At 59.6% G+C, this 18,963-nt stretch overlaps 2 protein-coding genes across 4 annotated transcripts in view; both read left to right on the top strand.

Annotated features, from left to right (window-relative positions):
• Window positions 1–110: 110 nt before the first annotated feature.
• FURIN (furin, paired basic amino acid cleaving enzyme) lies at window positions 111–10,982 on the top strand. The gene is made up of 16 exons (XM_019640182.1): window positions 111–200; window positions 3,141–3,480; window positions 3,863–3,961; window positions 4,075–4,170; window positions 4,527–4,655; window positions 4,762–4,838; window positions 5,145–5,233; window positions 5,764–5,936; window positions 6,376–6,588; window positions 7,068–7,168; window positions 7,284–7,387; window positions 7,480–7,597; window positions 7,704–7,883; window positions 8,283–8,407; window positions 8,514–8,624; window positions 8,854–10,982. Exons 2-16 carry the CDS (start codon window positions 3,304–3,306, stop codon window positions 9,435–9,437), a joined length of 2,376 nt encoding a protein of 791 aa, XP_019495727.1. The 5' UTR covers window positions 111–200; window positions 3,141–3,303; the 3' UTR covers window positions 9,438–10,982.
• Window positions 10,983–11,064: 82 nt separating this feature from the next.
• FES (FES proto-oncogene, tyrosine kinase) overlaps window positions 11,065–18,963 on the top strand; it is a 10,488-nt gene continuing 2,589 nt past the window's right edge. Inside the window, exons 1-13 of one of the 3 annotated variants that reach the window (XM_019640179.1) lie at window positions 11,065–12,088; window positions 12,465–12,683; window positions 12,875–13,048; window positions 14,330–14,426; window positions 14,556–14,739; window positions 15,980–16,117; window positions 16,193–16,312; window positions 16,446–16,568; window positions 16,673–16,859; window positions 16,976–17,059; window positions 17,623–17,832; window positions 18,168–18,290; window positions 18,682–18,735. In XM_019640179.1, the coding sequence (XP_019495724.1) occupies window positions 12,474–12,683; window positions 12,875–13,048; window positions 14,330–14,426; window positions 14,556–14,739; window positions 15,980–16,117; window positions 16,193–16,312; window positions 16,446–16,568; window positions 16,673–16,859; window positions 16,976–17,059; window positions 17,623–17,832; window positions 18,168–18,290; window positions 18,682–18,735 (1,704 nt within the window). In that variant the 5' untranslated portion in view covers window positions 11,065–12,088; window positions 12,465–12,473. Of the gene's footprint in view, window positions 12,105–12,464; window positions 12,684–12,874; window positions 13,049–14,329; window positions 14,427–14,555; window positions 14,740–15,979; window positions 16,118–16,192; window positions 16,313–16,445; window positions 16,569–16,672; window positions 16,860–16,975; window positions 17,060–17,622; window positions 17,833–18,167; window positions 18,291–18,681; window positions 18,736–18,963 lie in introns of those variants that run through there. The other 2 variants (XM_019640180.1, XM_019640181.1) reach the window with 2 other exon arrangements.

The following is an 18,963-nucleotide window of genomic DNA, read 5'->3' as shown; positions in this document are numbered from 1 at the left end:
CCCCCTGCCATTGTGTGCCTCCTCTTGTATGTAGCCTGTTGTCCACCCCCATTCCCCACCTCCCCTGAAACTGACAGATGGAAAGCCCAGCTCAGGGGAGGCGGGGTTGTTCCCGGCCGGGGCCTCGCCCCCGCCTGCACACCTGGGCGGCCGGAGACTCAGGTACGCGACCCGCGCGCGGCGCTGGAAGGCCGGGTCAGGTAGGTTCTGGGGCTGCCTCCCACGGAGGCCTGGCCGAGGCCCCCACTGCCCCCCGTGGGGTGGCTGAACTGAGGGGCGGCCTGCTTGCCAGACAGGTCTGACAGCAGTCACTTAGCTCAGAAGCTGTTTCCCGCCGTCCCCTAGTCCCTTGCCCCTGGGGGCGCAGCCCCTGATTAGGTGGAGGGTGTTGGAATTCTCTCAGACTTGGGCATTGCGAGGGGAGTTCGGTGATGTGGCCTAGTGAGGGCTGGGCAGCTGCTGGCCAGGTGTGGACAAGCTTAGGAGAGTAGCCGAGCCTGCCCCGACCCGCCTCAACCTCAGTGGCCCCAGTGTTACTATTTACTATACTGGGCTTCCACATAAGATTTGATGTCTTTTTTTTTTTTTAAGGATTCTGTGGCTTTAAAAAAAGTTTGAAAACCTCTGGTTTAGCAGTTTTTACCACCAAGGAAACTGAGGCTCAGAGAGGAAGTGACTTGTCTAAGATTACACAGCAAATGTGAACCTAACAGAGACAAAGTCAGAATTTCAGGGGAGCCTTTCAGTGCCTGTAACAAAACCTGGCTTGGTGTCCTTTTGCTGGAAGGACAGACCGAGATCCGGTTTCCCAGGCAGCTCGGTCTGCGCCAGACCCCCAGTGCCTGGGAAGCAGCAGGGGGACCTGGGGGTAGGTTTGGTGTGGGTGCCTCGGAGTGGCTGTCAGTGTGTCAGTGCCGGGAGGTTTCTGGGGCTGGGAAAAGGGCTTTGAGGGAACACAGCCAAGAAGAGCAGCCGGGAGCTAAGTCCCACGTGAGAGGGCATCACAGGGAGGCAAGAACTGGGACTCAGGTGAGTCAGAATCCCCGACGGGGTGGGGAGAAGCCCATTCATTCATTGTTCTCAGCTCCAGCTCTCTTGGGAACGGGGTGGTCCTCTCTCCCTCCAGGATGCTGAGGCAGGGCCGTCTGGGGGGCACCAGGGCTCTGTGGAAGCCATACCCCTGCTCCTGTGGCTGAGAACACTGGGCAGAGGGAGCACGCCCTTGCTTGGGGATTGTTTGGTTGTGCCTGAAGTCTGCTTTTTTTCCTGGGTGCTGCAGGGTAATTAAGTAGTTGGTTAATCACCTTTATCGCCAAGCAGCTGCTCCATCCACAGTCAGCCGGAACCTGGGCTAGACCCAGATGAACCCAGTCTTGGTTTGGGGGCTCCAACAGGGCTCACAGCACTGTGGTGGTGGTGGTGGCGTTGGGGGTTTGCATGGCATCTAGACCTTAGAGGCAGGTACTGTGGTGGCAAGAAGGGGAGAATAGGCCTCATTCCCACCCGGCTCTGCCCCCAGGGCCCCATATCTTCTGTTAAATGAGGGGCTTGGAGTCTCTTCACCCCCTAAGGCCAGATGTCTGGCTGCCCAGCCATTGCTCAGACTGGCTTTCTGGAACTTGGACACCCGAGGCATCCTGGGGCTGTTTCTTACAGGCCCCTTTGGGAGCCCTGTGGACTCTGCCCCTCCGGGTGAGGAGGAGCTAGCTGCATTGTGGATGTCTCCTGCCATCAGCTGTCAGGTTATTTTGGTGTAAACTGAAAATACTTCAGGAATTGTGTGTTGAGTCCCCCCAGCCTTCATGGTGGGACTGCAGCAGGAGCAGAAGTACAGCCGAGGAGGCTGGTTGTGACTGAGGGTAGCCCCTGGAGAAGCGAGGGGCTCCCGGTGGTGAGCCCGCCTGCCCAGTTCCCAGGGCCCTGGGAGCTTAATTTTGCCGCCTGGCAGAGTGGCCTCCTCTGGGGCTGAGCCGTGGGAGCGGTGGGGCAACTGGGGCCCTGTGGCCAGGCACCATACAGAGACAGGGTACCTCCAGCAGCCCCGCTGCGACCTCCCCCAGCTTCTTCCCACCCCAGGGGCTTGGCTTCTGGCTAGTCAGGGGCCCTATGTGGGGACAGTTATGTGGCCCCAGGCAGAGAGGTCCCGCTGTCTGTTTGCTGAAGGAGGAAAAACAACACACGGACTATTGATTCAACCTCACCTTGGCGCTCCTGGCTCAGCAGCCAGTGTTTGCCCTGACTGCCCGGCTCGGATTACGCAAGGCTGGTTGGGGCTGGTGGGCGTGGAGCGAGCAAAGGGACTGCTGGGGGCCTCCAGGCCCAGGCCCAGGCCCAGGCGGGACAGGGCTGAGCGGCACCAGCGTTCCCCAGGAAACAGTAAAAAAGAGCGTGGCCCCCTGGCTTTGATGATGGCTGAGGGTCTGGGCCATAGAGGGAGGGGAAACCACTGTGATCCCTTGTTCTCAGCCCGCAGAGCCCCCATCCCACCTATGGTTGCCCACTTTTTCTTCCCAGGGGCTGTGTGTCTTTACAAATAATTCTTTGGGGCTGGGTTTGCTTGGCTGAACCAGGAAACCCCTAGTGAGCTGTGTAGATGCTGCCCATTAAGAAACTTTAAAAACCTAACATCTTATTCCTTTATAAAATATACCTAGGTAATTTCGAAAGCATACACAAAGAAGAAGATAATTACTCGTAGTTCTCACCATCTTCAGAGAACCATTGTTAACATTTTAGTGTGTCCTTGCAGATTTTGTGTTATGGTTATATATAAATACATATGTATAAATAGCTTTTTAAAAACACAACGGAATCATGTGTACATACTGTAACCCATCTTTTTTACTTGGATTCTGGCGAGCATTTATTTTGTTGTTGTTTCTGATTTTGAGTGACTCAAGCTTTGATGTTCTTCTTCCCACTTCCATATTTTCGTGTGGAAAGAGGCTTGGGAACTGTGTGTGTGGAGGGGTCCATTTGCCCATCTGCCCGGCTGACCTTCGGGTGCTGGGTTTTTACCCCTTGCCCCAGAGCCCCTTTCAGTCCTGGATTGAGCCATGGGATGGGGAGGCAGCTTTTATTTTAGCTCATGGCTGTGAGGGACTGACTCTCTCCCCCTTTTCCTCCCTTGTTCCTCCCAGAGCCGTCAGCCCTCATCCTCCTGCCACAGCCCTGCCAGCCTCGGCCCCATGCCCCCGCCAGCCAGCCCCGGGCCACAGGCAGTGAGTTGGCACGTGGGAGCCAAGGCCCTGTGACCAGGCCAAGGAGACGAGAGCTCGGGGGTCCCGGCCACTTGTCCCCCCCATGGAGCTGAGGCCCTGGTTGCTATGGGTAGTAGCAGCAGCAGGACCCTTGGTCCTGCTGGCAGCTGATGCCCATGGCCAGAAGGTCTTTACCAACACTTGGGCTGTGCACATCCGTGGAGGCCCGGCTGTGGCTGACCGCCTGGCACGCAAACATGGCTTCCTCAACCAGGGCCAGGTAGGTGTTCTTAGCGCCCCCTGGCCTAGGGGGTTCACAACATGTCGGGGGGGTGGGCCAGTGAGGGCAGGGGTCCTGGCACTGGGAACAGGAACTATGAGGCTTGTCTTCTCAGGGTCATGTTCCGGGTGGCCAGGGGGATGGGAGCAGTGGCTTGCCCTATCTTGGGGCTTCTCACGTAGGACCAGTGTTCCTCAGGGAGGGGGAGTCCCCCTGGGTCCCCTGCACCTTCTTGCTGGGTCCTGGGCAGGGAGCAGATGACCCTCCACCCCCTGCCATTGTGTGCCTCCTCTTGTATGTAGCCTGTTGTCCACCCCCATTCCCCACCTCCCCTGAAACTGACAGATGGAAAGCCCAGCTCAGTCTTCCTGCTCTGTTGCAGATCTTCGGAGACTATTACCACTTCTGGCATCGAGCTGTGACAAAGCGGTCCCTGTTGCCTCACCGCCTGCGGCACAGCCGGTTACAAAGGGAGCCTCAAGTGAGTGCAGCCCCAGCCCCTCCTGCTGCTACCCTCCCCTTCCTGCCCTCAGAAGTGCCTCTCTCTTCCTCCCCCTCCTCCGCCCACACCGTCTCTCCCTCACCCCCTCACAGGTACAGTGGCTAGAGCAGCAGGTGGCAAAGCCACGGATCAAACGGGATGTGTACCAGGAGCCCACGGACCCCAAGTTTCCCCAGCAGTGGTACCTGGTACGTTGCCTCCCTGGGTCCCGGGTCTTCCTCTCCAGCTAGGTAGGTAGGTACCCACCTACCCACTGGGGTCTCCTGAAGATTCTCCAAGAGGCTGACGTGGAGGTCTCCTCTCATCCTTCTTTCTGTCTGCTGAGCTGCCTCTCCCTAGCCCATCCTGCTAAGCCTGGGGTGTGCCCTCCCAGAGTTCTTTACGCTTCCACAGAGCCCAGACAACCAGTGGTGGCATTTTAGCAGCAGTGGTGGGTGGAGGAGGAGGTTTTGGGGGTGGTGAAGAGATTCTTCAAGGCACCCTGGCCTCACACAGCCAAGCATGTCTCCTAAGTGCTGGGGTGATGGGGTACGTGTCTCCACAGTCTGGTGTCACCCAGCGGGACCTGAACGTGAAGGAGGCCTGGGCCCAGGGCTACACAGGGCGCGGCATTGTAGTCTCCATCCTGGACGACGGCATCGAGAAGAACCACCCAGACTTGGCAGGCAATTATGTGAGCAGGTTGTGGGGGGCAGTGATCCCCAGTGAGTGTGTCTAGGGGTGGCCCTGTTCTGCCAGCGTGGTTAGGCTGCTCCTGACAACAGCCACGTCCTTTCCAGGATCCTGGGGCCAGCTTCGATGTCAATGACCAGGACCCTGACCCACAGCCTCGGTACACACAGATGAATGACAACAGGTCAGAAACAGCAGTCCCTGGCCTCTGCCTCCCTCCCCCCTCCACCAAGGAGGAAGGGTGGAGCCTGGGTTCATACATGCGTGGCCCCAGAGGCTGACGTCTTTTCCGCAGTCCTGGGCTGACTGGGTCTCTAAGGGAGGGTTTGGTCAGAGCAGAGGTAGCCACAGGCTGAGTGGAGTGTGTGGGCGGGGACTGTGCTCCCACGTGGGACAGAGGTCATGGGTGGAGTGGCTTGCTGACCTTTCTCCTCAGGCTGACCCTGCCAGGCTCTGGCCACCATTAACACTCTGCTCTTGGCCCTGGCAGGCATGGCACACGGTGTGCGGGCGAGGTGGCCGCCGTGGCCAACAACGGCGTCTGTGGTGTGGGTGTGGCCTACAACGCCCACATTGGAGGTGGGTGTGGGTCTTGGCCACCCAGTCGTTGGGAGGGCCCTTTGGGTGGGGCTTCTCTCGGCCCACTTCCCATCTGGCCAGTGCTCACTTTCTCACTGTGGATCCTTTTGACCACGTGGCTATTCCTTAGAAGATTCTTAGCAACTCAAAGAGCTGAACCACCCATGCTGGTGGCCTTGTGCTGTGGGGTGGGTGAGTGTTTCTTAGCAGGAGTCTCCCTACAGCCTCACCACCCACTCCAGTGAGTCCTTACACGGCAAGCCTTCACCAGCACACTCTTTTGGAAACCCAGAGACATGCTCTGGCCCAGAATGTGTGGGTGAGGGCAGGGTGTTCTCCTTTTTCCCCTCCACTGGTCTTATCTTCGAGAGGCAGAGGCAGGCCAGGCAGTTAGGGGTTCAGGGTGTCCCAGCACCAGCCTCTCCCCTCCCCTGCCCATCCTCTGGGTGCAGGGCTGGGTGTGCTCCAGGGCTTGCCCCCGGCAGCTGAACCCACGTAGCATCCCTTTCCCCGTCCCCCTCTGCGGCCAGGGGTACGCATGCTGGATGGTGAGGTGACAGATGCAGTGGAGGCGCGCTCGCTGGGCCTGAACCCCAACCACATCCACATCTACAGTGCCAGCTGGGGCCCCGAGGATGACGGCAAGACCGTGGACGGGCCAGCCCGCCTTGCTGAGGAGGCCTTCTTCCGGGGGGTCAGCCAGGTGAGACAGGGGTCCAGGCCCAGTCTTGGGGGGCACACTGGGCACTCTGTTTTCCATGGCTTTCTTCCTTATGTTTTTCTGATCCTGTTTATTTTGTTCTTTTGTTTAACTTTAATTTTACACAAAGCATGTTTATTAAAACATTAAGAGACTAGAAGGACAGAAAAAGAGAAAAATAAATTAAAATCACCCAAAATTCCACTCCCTGGAATCGCCGCTCTGAGCATTTTGGTGGTAGTCCAGTTCTATTTCTTGTGCGTAGACAGACATACTTGCATATATATCTGACCCACCAGGGACATCATGGGAAACGGGTTGGGGGGTAGGTGGAGGGTGCCCAAGGACGAGCCCCAGCCTTTCCAGTCTCCAGCAGTGTCTCTTCCCACCAGGCCTCCCCCAAGCCCTGTTCTCCAGTGACCCCAGCCCCCTCTGTCCACAGGGCCGTGGGGGGCTGGGCTCCATCTTTGTCTGGGCCTCGGGGAACGGGGGCCGGGAACATGACAGCTGCAACTGCGACGGCTACACCAACAGCATCTACACGCTGTCCATCAGCAGCGCCACGCAGTTCGGCAATGTGCCCTGGTACAGTGAGGCCTGCTCGTCCACACTGGCCACGACCTACAGCAGCGGCAACCAGAATGAGAAGCAGATCGTGAGTTTCACCCTGGGAGGGCGCCGGGGTTCAGGCTGGGGAAATGGGGCTGCTTGCTGACTCCCCCTGACCCCATCTAGCTCCCACTTGCAAGTGGCTGGGTGATAGGGGCTCCAGCATCATGGACTGGGAGCTGGAGGGCTCTCTACGACTCTTGGGGGCCATGGAGCCGTCTGTGAAGCCCCTGAGAAATGTAGACTCTCCTAAAAACAGTCTTTACTCTTATTGATCGCCAATCCCCTGGTGCAGCCCCTTTGTTCCTTGGGAAATTGAGGTCCAGAAATGGCCAGACATTGTCCTGTTCACAGCAAGACATTGTCCTGTTCACAGCAAGGCAGTGACTGGGGCCCAGGGGTCCTAGCCCTGACTTGCCACACTAGCTGTGGTGCTCAGGGCCTGTAGGCAGAGGGAAGGCCGGCAGGTCGCTTCCCTGGTCCCCTCCACCCACCACAGACCCAACACCATTGTTCTTCGTGCAGGTGACCACTGATTTGCGGCAGAAGTGTACAGAGTCACACACGGGCACCTCGGCCTCTGCCCCCCTGGCAGCTGGCATCATCGCGCTCACCCTGGAGGCCAAGTAAGCGGCAGGGGCTGAAGAGCAGCCCTGTCCCCACCAGTGCGCTGTGCAGGGCAGCCCTTGGTCTCCAGCTTCTCTCCACAGAGACTGAATCCAGCCTCTCTCTCCTTTGCAGTAGGAACCTCACTTGGCGGGACATGCAGCACCTGGTGGTACAGACCTCAAAGCCAGCACACCTCAATGCTAACGATTGGGCCACCAATGGTGTGGGCCGGAAAGGTGGGGACAGGGTGACCCAGTGGGCTGGATTGAGGGGGTCAGAGGGGGGCACTCCATGCCTCCCAGCTGACCTCACCTTCCCCACCCCACAGTGAGCCATTCGTATGGCTACGGGTTGTTGGATGCGGGTGCCATGGTGGCCCTGGCCCAGAACTGGACGACGGTGGCCTCCCAGCGGAAGTGTGTCATTGACATCCTTGCTGAGCCCAAGTGAGGGCTGAACCCTGGCTAGGAGGCGGTGGGCGGGACCTGAGGGTTCAGGGGTACCCATTGGTCCCTCTGGGCCAGGCTGACGGCCGTCACTGTCTCTGCGCAGGGACATCGGGAAGCGGCTGGAGGTGCGGAAAACTGTGAGCGCCTGCCTGGGGGAGCCCAGCCACGTCACGCGGCTGGAGCACGTTCAGGCGCGTCTCACCCTGTCCTACAATCGCCGTGGCGACTTGGCCATCCACCTGGTCAGCCCCATGGGTACCCGCTCCACCCTGCTGGCCGCCAGGTGCTTGCCCTGTCCCCTGCCCAGCCCATCCCCGTGCCCATGTGCATTCATTCATTCACTCACACAGCCTCATGGCCAGCAAACACTCAGCGAGGACACTTGTCAGCATTTGGGAAGGATGAATTTGTCCTATGGGAGTCCGATATTGCAGGAAACCCTGATTCCACCCACCAAGTACCACATCTGTGTGCCTTCCCGTGCGCAGTGCTTTTGCGTATTTCCAGAATCTTCTTGTTAAGAGCATCTGGCCTTGGGAATCAGAGCCAGGAAGCATTTCCAGCCCAGTGTGGGGTCGATGCTGCACTGGGGGAGGGTGTGTGGTCCATTTGTGGTGGGCTTGGTGTTCCTGGCTGGGGTCCCCCAGAGGCCTCAACAGCTGTGTGCACCCTGCTCCCCCAGGCCACACGACTACTCCGCAGATGGGTTTAATGACTGGGCCTTCATGACAACCCATTCCTGGGATGAGGATCCCTCTGGCGAGTGGGTCCTGGAGATTGAAAACACCAGCGAAGCCAACAACTATGGTATGGGTGGCACTTGAGGGTTGGGGAACCAATTGGACAGCCAGCAGGGTCTGGATGCTGGGTCCCAGTGTCCACTCACCATGGACTTATCCTCCACCCGGAATAGGGACGCTGACCAAGTTCACCCTTGTGCTGTATGGCACGGCCCCCGAGGGGCTGCCCGCGCCTCCCGAGAGCAGTGGCTGCAAGACGCTCACATCCAGCCAGGCCTGTGTGGGTCAGTAGTGGGTCTGTTAGGATTTGGGGCCTGAGGCTGGAGGACAGAGGGTGCCTGTCCTGAGTCCCAGTTCTAGGCGGAAAAGGGGTCTGGAGGGACACTAGGGCCCCTGGGATGATGTGGTTCTGCTCCTGGGCACTGGTGCCTGGGCTGCCCTGGTCCTGAGCTCATATGGCCCCATGGCCATGGCCATCTGAGCCGACACCCGCTGTTTCTCCCATGCCCGCAGTGTGCGAGGAAGGCTTCTCCCTGCACCAGAAGAGCTGTGTCCAGCACTGCCCACCAGGCTTTGCTCCCCAAGTCCTCGACACGCACTACAGCACTGAGAATGACGTGGAGACCATCCGTGCCAGCGTCTGTGCCCCCTGCCACCCCTTGTGTGCCACCTGCCGGGGGCCAGCCCCCACAGACTGCCTCAGTTGCCCCAGCCACGCCTCCCTGGACCCTGTGGAGCAGACATGCTCCCGGCAAAGTCAGAGCAGCCGAGAATCCCCGCAGCGGCCACCCCGGCCACCCTTGGGGGTGGAAGCAGAACCACGGCTGCGGGCAGGGCTGCTGCCCTCACACCTACCTGAGGTGGTGGCCGGCCTCAGCTGCGCCTTCATCGTCCTGGTCTTCGTCACCGTTTTCCTGGTCCTGCAGCTGCGTTCAGGCTTCAGCTTCCGCGGGGTGAAGGTGTACACGATGGACCGCGGCCTCATCTCCTACAAGGGGCTGCCCCCCGAGGCCTGGCAAGAGTGCCCGTCCGACTCAGAGGAGGATGAGGGCCGGGGCGAGAGGACCGCCTTTATCAGAGACCAGAGTGTCCTCTGACGAGCGCCTGCGGCCGCCCCTTCAAACCCACCCCCTCCTTGGGCACTTTTTAATTCACCAAAGTATTTTTTTATCTTGGGACTGGGTTTAGACCCCAGCTGGGAGGCAAGAGGGGCAGAGACAGCGTCCCGCCCTATCCTTGGGCTTCCTGGCTGCCTGAGGTGGGGCCCCAGGACCAGCTGGGGGACAGGGGAGGGCCTCACCCGTCCCCCAGCACCCCTTCCGTGTGGAGAAAGGAGTGAAACCTTCAGGGCAGCTTTCTAGGGTCATCCAGACCCCAGCCAGAGTTCCTTGCAGAGTGAAGAGGGGCAGCCCTTTTGGGAATCCTAGCTCGGCTGCAGCTCTGGCCCCTTTCCGGTCCCTCTAAAGCAATAATGGTCCCCATCCAGGCAGCAGGGAGACTGGCCCAAGGGGTATGTGAAGGAGGAGGCCACCTCTCCAAGGGCTTGTGCATCCCTGACCCGGACCCTCACCTCTGGTGAGCCTCAGGCAGAAGCAGCGATGGAAGGAAGGGACCAAGGCGAGGCAGGTGCTTCCAGGGTGCGCGTGTATGCACGTGTCTGTGTGTCCCTTTCACTACAGCTGGCTGCCCGCTGAGCTAGGCTGGCCCCGGGTGACCCCTACGCTGGCGTCCTGACCATCCTCCCCTCCCGCCAGGGCCCAAGTCCCTGTTTTCTGAGCCCGGGGCTGCCTGGGCTGTTGGCACTCACAGTCCCAGAGCCCCTGGGTGGGTGGTGGGGAGGGACAGTGGCCCAGCCGGCCTCTCCCGCCTCCCACCCGATGCTGCTTTCCCCTGTGGGGATCTCAGGGGCTGTTTGAGGATATATTTTCACTTTGTGATTATTTCACTTCAGATGCTGATTTTTTTTTCCTTTTTCTTTTTTTTTTTTTTTTTGTATTTTTAACGGGGGTAGCAGCTGGCCCGCCCACCTTCACACACCCACTGTCCACCCTGCTGTTCCCCCTGACTGCCCTGGCCCTGAGGTGTTGGGGGGCTACAGCATGTTGCTGGGGAGTGAGGAGTAGCTGAGCCCCAAGTTCTGAAGAGGTTGGCCAGTGGGCCCTAGGAAAGGGGGATCGTGGTGGGAGAGGCAAGCAGTTGTCCATGTTTCAAATGGGGCTCGTGCCAAGGGCTCATGGGTCACTGGTTCTCCAAGTGCCAGGGGTGGGCAGGTGGTGGCACTGTGCCCCTTCCAACACTGTGCCCTGGTGGAGAAAGCACTGACCTGTCCTGCCCCCCAGGTTCCCTTCTTCTGACGTGCCTTTTGCACCCCTCCCATTAGGACAATCAGTCCCCTTCTGTTTGGGAGACCCCTTTTCTTTCCCCTAGCCCCTCCTGGCACCCAGCCACCTGCCCGGGGTGCCCTCTTCTCACCCCCACCTCCTTGTGGCCAGCCCGGCTGGTTTTGTAAGATACTGGGTTGGTGCACAGTGATTTTTTTTCTTGTAATTTAAACAGGCCCAGCATTGTTGGCTCTATTTAATGGACACGAGATGATGTTAGAGGTTTTAAAGTGATTAAACATGCAGACTATGCAAACCAGGCCTGGTCTCCAGTATGGTGATACTGTTCTTCCTAGGAGCCTGGGACTGCATCAGGGTGGGGGTGGGGGTGGGAGGGCGTTAGATGCCTACTGTGATGTCCTGCCTGCCTTGAGATGGGCACAAGTCAGGATTTCAAAGTCTGTCTACTGAGGGGTTCCGGGGCCTCCTTTAGGGAGCAGTGGGGTGCAGAAGACAGCAGATTGGAAACAAGCCCCAGAGGGTGGGACAAGCTGAGCACATCCACCCCCACAGGACTGGTCTCAAGCAGGGTGGAGGATAACAGCCTGTGTTGTGTCCCCATTGCTCAGGGTCTCCCTTGGCTGAAGTAAGTGGCCTGGCCACCAGCTGTAGGGCTGAGGCCCCCGCTATGGGGCCAGGAAGGCCCAAGTGCTCTTGCTGGGGAGAGCCTGCGTCCCATCTATGTAAACTCCCTTCCTCTCCACTCCCCAATCCCACCCCTCAGGCTTCTCTTGGGACAGGAAGCCCCTGCGTAGGGTAGGGGAGTGGTGACTGGTGGGGCCACTAGGACCTGTGCCTGAGAAGCAGGCCTCTCCCAGGTAGACTGGGAATGTTACTCAAATTGAGACTGGTGTCTGAGCTCTTCCTGGGGATCTCATGGAGTGGGGAGGACCTGGAGCACACTCTCCCTTACTCTTCAGGAGCCACCAGCCTCCTGCTAGGACTCCCCACCTGCCACTGGACCCCCCCCCAGACTGAGAGGCCCAGTTTCTGCCTGCAGTCTCACCCTATGCCCTGCCCTCCCCTCCCCCGCACCCTGTGTCCCTGTCCCAGGCCCTGGGGAGTGCTGGCCTAGGCTGCCCTCCTCAGACCATTCTTCCCCGGCCCCTCCTCCCTTCCGTTTCCTTGGCCTTGCGGGGGGCTACACTGGGCAGGGGGGCCGGCAGACTGGAGGCTCCTGCCCGCCCCTTCCCCTCCGCTGGCCCGCCCCAGGGCCTGGGCCAACTGAAACCACCGGAGGAGGAAGCATCGAATCAGGAACTGGCCTGTTGGCTGGGCCTGACTCAGTCCTTGGTGGCCCCCGGAGCAGCTGCCCCAGCAGTGACTCCTGCCCGAGGCCCAGGAGGCGGTGGGCAGTGGCTTTGCAGGTGAACACCAGACCAGGTGGGGCAGGGGCGGCCGCAGGGGCAGGGCCAGGCTGTGTGCTGGCTGGGGCAGGCTTGGCCCTACCGAGGGCCCTGGGCACACAGGCCCCTGCAGCGGGTACTGGGAAGGGCCCAGGGAGGGAAGCTCTGGGTGGTTCCTGTTCCAGGGCTGGGAAGGGGAACCCTGGCGCCAGGCCCTGGCCTGGGACACAGGAAGCAGTGAGGGCCAGTCCCAGGCCAGGCCTGCATTTTGTACCTGTGGCTGCAATTCGGCAGGACGGGACCCCCACCTTCTGCCTGTCTGCAGCTCCTCTTGGCCCCAGCATCCTTGCTCTACCCTTATGTCTCCAGCAATGGCCTGTCTTCTCTCTGTCCCTAGGACGGCACTATGGGCTTCTCTTCGGAGCTGTGCAGCCCCCAGGGCCACGGGGCGGTGCAGCAAATGCAGGAGGCTGAGCTTCGGCTGCTGGAGGGCATGAGGAAGTGGATGGCCCAGCGGGTCAAGAGTGACCGGGAATACGCAGGGTTGCTGCACCACATGTCCGTACAGGACAGTGGGGGCCAGAGCCGGGGCGGCCCTGACAGCCCCATCAGCCAGGTGGGGTTCCCTGGGGCCTTAGGCCTCCTCACCTCCTTCCTGCCCTCGCCCCAGGAATTCCTGAGGGTCCCTGGGATATCTGCCTGCCCCTTCCTTTTCTGAAGCTCCTCTGGGGAGGGTTGGAGATTAGACAGGCCCAGGCCCAGGAGCCATTGTCCTCCACACCCTGTCTCGCCCCTCCCATGCTACAGTCCTGGGCAGAGATCACCAGCCAAACGGAGGGCCTGAGCCGGTTGCTGAGGCAGCATGCGGAAGATCTGAACTCGGGGCCCCTGAGCAAGCTGAGCCTGCTGATCCGGGAGCGGCAGCAACTGCGCAAGACCTACAGTGAGCAGTGGCAGCAGCTGCAACAGGAGCTCACCAAGGTGGGTGGGTGGCCTGGGGTTCCACCTGGTCATTTGTGCCTGCATTGTGAGCCTGAAAGGGCTGGTTTTGCACAAGAGCCCCTGGATTCACAGGGAAGTGGAACTCCTGACCGCAGCCCTGCTCTAGCCCTGCCGCAGCTTCCTTCCCGCCTTGCCCCACTTGGGCTGGCGTGTAACAGGGCCTCGCTTGTGCGTTTTCTGTCACCCTGCTGTGTACCTGGGCAAAGTGCTGGGAGTGGTTCAGCCATTCCATGGGGGGATCACAGGATCTGTGACTCGCCTCCTAGGCTGCACCTGCTGGCTCTGGGGGCTGAGAGACTGAGAGGATTGAGGGCCAATCTGTCTACCCTTAGCCTAGGTGGGCTTGTCCCTGGGCCCCCGAGACACCGCAAGGCAGCGGTGTGGCCCCAGCACAGAGGTTAAAGACTGGGGCTGTGAAGTCGCCCTGCCTGCATTTGAATCCTACCCAGGTCCTCAGGCTAGAGGCTGTGTCGTCAGAGCTATATGTGTGCTTCAGCCTTAATTCACTGTGTTGGTCAGCCCCCTGCACCGCCCCACTTCCACCAGCGCAAAGCCTTGCCTTGCCACGGACCCACAGCGGCCCCTGGTGGCCAGTCTCCACCACTCTTCTCTCTCCCCCAGAAGCTTGTCTAAAAACACGATCTGCCTGTTTTTATAGGTACTTGTACTAGGACACAGCCACGCCCACTTTGTTCTCATGTTACCTATGGCTGCTATAGAGCTACCATGGCAGAGCTGAGTAATTGCAGCAGAGGCTGTATGGTCCATAAGCCTAAAATGTTCACCAGCTGGCCCTTGAAGAAAAAGACTCATCTAGTTTATGTGTTTAGCTCAGTTACAGATGGGAAAAATGAAGGTCAGAGGAGACGGATGGAACCAGCCCAAAGTATCCCAGTGCATAAGCAGGGGGAGAACTGGGATGAGAACTCGGGTCTTGATCATCTGTTGTTCCTGCCACCAGGAATGTCATTTGTAGGACTCAGTGCAAAATGAAAACGTGGGGCCCTTGACAAAGAATTATCAAGAATTTCAAAGTGGCTTCAATAGAGCCCTTCTAAGTGTGGAGCTCTGTACACAGACTGTCCAGGCCACACGCCTGCAGCGGGGCCCTGCCTGCCACCAGATACCACTCTAGGCCAAGAGTGGACTTGGACGTACTGCCTGCGTGGACTGCAGGACGTGTCCAGCGCTGAACCTTGGGAAGGACTGTCCCAGGCCCTGAGGACCCGCTGACCCACACTGTGTCTTCTCTCTGCCCAGACCCACAACCAGGACATTGAGAAGCTGAAGAGCCAGTATCGAACCCTGGCACGGGACAGTGCCCAGGCCAGGCGCAAATATCAGGAGGCCAGCAAAGGTATGTGGCGTCCCTCACCAGCGGGGAGAGAGTCCCAAGCCAACCCTGACCTGTCCCTAGGTGCCCGGGGAATGGGGGCTTCCCAGGCCTCTATGCTGTTACCCACACTCCCCTCTCCTCACCTACCAGACAAGGACCGCGACAAGGCCAAGGACAAGTATGTGCGCAGCCTGTGGAAGCTCTTTGCTCACCATAACCGCTATGTGCTTAGTGTGCGGGCTGCACAACTGCACCACCAGCACCACCACCAGCTTATGCTGCCCGGCCTGCTCCAGTCGCTGCAGGACCTGCACCAGGAGATGGCATACATCCTGTGAGCCCACGCCCCACCCCTACCCCCACCATCACCCTGCCACCATGCCCAGAGGAAAGGTCCAGAAAATTCAGTCGCGTAAGAGTAATGGTCATGGAATCACGTGAGAATGGCCTTGGGCCGAGGACTGGATCCACTCAATTCATATCTGAATCACATTATTCCAGGGCCTCTATTACAGGTTTTATTGTATTTATTGAGCACTGTTCTAGGCTCTGGGATACAACGGAGCGAAACAGATAAAAATATCTGCTCTCTAAGATTCTTCATGTTAGTGGCGAGAGAAAAGAAAGTCAATAAGTAAAACAGGAAGCATGTTAGAAGTGATAAGTGCTCTGGAGAAAAATAAAACAAGAAAGGGGGATTGGGAGGTATTCTTAAATAGAGTGGTCTGAGAAAGCCTCAAAGGTACAGGAGTGAACCAGAGGATGTTGGGAGAAAGGCCATTCCAGAGAGAAAGAGAGGAAACATCAAGTGCAAAGGCCCGGAGGTGAGAGAGTGGCTGAAATCAGGGAATAGCAAGGAGGCCGGTGTAGCCAGTGCAGAGTGAGGGAAGGGCCAAGTCAGACATGAGGCCTGAGGAATCCAGGGTCTGAGGGCTGCTGTACCACAGAGGGTCCCACAAGCCATTGTGAGGGCTTTGGCTGTATTGAGAGTAGACTTCATGAGGCAAGGACAAGGGCAAGGAGATCAGACAGGAGGCTGCTCCGGTAATCCAGACCACAGCCCAGGGCCACTCAGACCCAGTGGAGGGAAGAAATGATCAGGTCCTGGATGTATTTGAAGGTGAAGCCAGTGGGGTTTCCTTACGGACCGGAAGTGGGGTGTGAGATAGAGGCATCAAGGGTGACTTCACAAACTTGGCCCGGAGCACCTGGAAGATGCAACAGCCATGCGCTTATGTGGAGAAGGCTATGGGAGAAACGAGCCTTGCTGTGGTGCCGGCTACTCAGGGCAGGCATGACTGTAGCTTGCGTTTAACTAGCACGTTGCGTGCACCACGCACTCTGCGCTCAGATCTCACTGGGCCCTCATTCCAACTCCCAGCACCCCTATTTCACATAACAGGAAGCGAAGATCAGGAAACATGCAGTAATTTGCCTGGGGTCATTTGGCTGGTAAATGATGAGGTGGGGGCTCAGCCCCAGGGCTGACTCCGAAGCCAGTGTCAGGGGGGCCTCGAGCTTCCCAGCCTGGCCCAGCCTCAGGCCCTGCTGACCAGGGATTCCGTCTGGGGCAGGAAGGAGATCCTGCGGGAATACCTGGAGATTAGCAGCCTGGTGCAGGACGAGGTGGTGGCTATTCACCGGGAGATGGCTGCAGCCGCCGCCCGCATCCAGCCCGAAGCCGAGTACAACGGCTTCCTGCAACAGTATGGGTAAGCCCCTCCTTGCCCCTGCCACGCACCAGGGATGTTGGCCTGCTCACTGATGGGGTACTGCCCCCACTGCAGGTCCGCTCCTGACGTCCCACCCTGCGTCACCTTTGACGAGTCACTGCTTGAGGAGGGTGAACCCCTGGAACCCGGGGAGCTGCAGTTGAACGAGCTGACCGTGGAGAGCGTGCAACACACGTGGGTGGCATGACATGGGGCCAGGCGTGGACGCTGTCCACACAGAACTGGGGCCGGGTGGCCGGGCTTGCCTTGGCTCTGCAGGGATGCACCTGAGGGACCGGCTGTAACACTGCCCTTCCTTCGGGCACAGGCTGACCTCAGTGACAGATGAACTGGCTGCGGTCACCGCAATGGTGTTCAGCCGGCAGGAGGTGGTCACTCAGCTGCAGCGCGAGCTCCGGAATGAGGAACAGAACATCCACCCCCGGCAGCGGTCAGTGGGTCCCACCTACAGCAGCCTTGCACCCGCCCGCCCCGCCACCAGCTGCAGGCTGAGCCCTCTCTCTCCCCTCCTCCCACCTGCCTGCCTACCTGCAGGGTTTACCTGCTGGGCAAGAGGCAGGTGTTACAGGAGGAGCTCCAGGGGCTGCAGGTGGCACTGTGCAACCAGGCCAAGCTGGAGGCCCAGCAGGATCTGCTGCAAGCCAAAGTGGAAAAGCTGGGCACCGGCGAGCCCCCACCCGTGCCGCTCCTGCAGGACGACCGCCACTCCACCTCATCCTCGGTGAGCGCCCCACCACCCACCGTGGTCACCCTGCCACCGGCCCAGGCTGTGCTGCTCATTTTCGCCCTCCGCCTCCCCAAGCCTGGCCACCCGCTGACGTCTGTCCCTGGCCTCAGGAGCAGGAGCGGGAAGGAGGAAGGACGCCCACCCTGGAGATCCTTAAGAGCCACATCTCAGGAATCTTCCGCCCCAAGTTCTCGGTGAGTCGAGCCTGTCCGGGCCTACACCTCTCCCCTTCTCCAAGGGGTGGGCCAGGCTAGGGGTCTCAGAGATGCCTCCCCTGTGCCCCGCCTACCATGGTATTCTGGTTCGTCACTGGATTACCCTAAAGAGGAGGCTCTACCGACACTGCTTTTATTGGGGTGTCCAGGCACCGATGTCCCCAGATCCTGTCACCCTCATGCCCCCTTCTTCCTGCCCGCTTCTTCTCTGCCACCACATGTACTGAAGGGACTTGCAGCTTTGGTTACCCATGGCTCTCCCTGCTCGAGGAGTGGTTGGGGGGCTGCGGCCCGGTGGAAAAGGCAAAAGCTTGGTTTCGGACCAGCCAGTTCAGCCCCCCACCCCAGCTGTGCCTGGAGTGAGCCTGGGGCAGTCTATGGCTTGCTCTAGAGGCCTGCGGACCACTCTCCCTGACCCTCAGGTGGTCTGGAGAATTGAGGGGCGCGTGAAAGAGACCCCACTGTCTCCTAGCTGGCCTAGTGGCCTCCCCTGATGAGCTGGCTAAGTGACCCCCCCCTCGCCCCTCCTCGTCCCTGCCCAGCTCCCCCCACCGCTGCAGCTTGTGCCCGACGTGCAGAAGCCACTGCATGAGCAGCTGTGGTACCACGGAGCCATCCCACGGGCTGAGGTGGCTGAGCTGCTGATACAATCTGGGGACTTCGTGGTGCGGGAGAGCCAGGGCAAGCAGGAATATGTGCTGTCCGTGCTGTGGGACGGCCAGCCCCGACACTTCATCATCCAGTCTGCTGACGTGAGTGGGGCCTGGACCTGAGCCCACCCCGCCCCACCCCTCCCATCACCAGCGGAATGGCCTTGAGAGGGTAGGAAGGAGCTACTAGTCTTAGATGCCTCCCTGGCAGAGCTACAAGGGGCCATAGAGACCACCCTGTCCCTACAACAGAACAGGCTTAAGCCTTCAGTGTGGGTGGAGGCGTGTCGGGCGCCATGAGGTCTTGCCTTCCTGTGGTCTCTCTGCCTTTCTCCCCGGGCAGGCCCTTTCTCCCTGCTTGCTCTCCCTCTCCCCTCCCAGGGCTCAGGCCCCCTCCGCAGTGGAGGCTGCTGACCCCAGGTCCCCCTGCCCTGCAGAACCTGTACCGGCTGGAAGGTGAGGGCTTCCCCAGCATCCCTTTGCTCATCGACCACCTGCTGCGCTCCCAGCAGCCCCTCACCAAGAAGAGTGGTGTTGTCCTGAACAGAGCCGTGCCCAAGGTGAGCCTGCACCCAGCCAGCCCGCCCCAGCCACCGCAGGGTTTGGGGAGTGCGGGTTCAGGCCCGCAGAATCAGGGCAGGAGGGGCTTCCAGGTTTCAGCTCTACTGGGTGCCAGGTGACTCCTCACTCTCCAGGGGGTCAGCTTCCTCCTAGGTTTGGATCCCAAGGCCACTGTCATTCCACAGGCTGGTGCTCACCTAGTTAGGGTCCCTGCCTGGTCCCCGAAGTCACCTGAGTATAAGCCAACCCCTATTTTACAGACTAACAAACTGAGGCACCATGAAATGAAAGATGTAGTCTTGGTAGGGGATGTGCAGTCCTTCGCAGGGCCCAGCATGCCTTTTTATCGCTGACTTCTGACCCCTGATCCCTGACCCCTTGCTTCCCCAGGACAAGTGGGCCCTGAACCACGAGGACCTAGTGTTGGGCGAGCAGATTGGACGGGTGAGTTGAGTGCTCTGCCAGCCTCCTGGCGGCCTGCATGCCTCCCCGACCCCAGCACTGCTTCTTCCCAGCCCACCTCCCGAGTCGCACCAAGGCCCACTTCAGACAGCTCTCCTGCCTCCCTGTCTCATTCTGAGTCCCAGCTTGTACCCAACTCCCCTTTTGGCCACTGCCATACACTGTCCTGCAGGACACTGAGGGAAAAGTGCTTGCCACCTACAGCCCCAC

The sequence above is a fragment of the Hipposideros armiger genome, unplaced genomic scaffold, assembly GCF_001890085.2.
Source record: "Hipposideros armiger isolate ML-2016 unplaced genomic scaffold, ASM189008v1 scaffold_48, whole genome shotgun sequence".
Classification (NCBI taxonomy): domain Eukaryota; kingdom Metazoa; phylum Chordata; class Mammalia; order Chiroptera; family Hipposideridae; genus Hipposideros; species Hipposideros armiger.
Note: the sequence above shows the minus strand (reverse complement) of the source record. Positions and strands in the feature narration are given on the sequence as shown.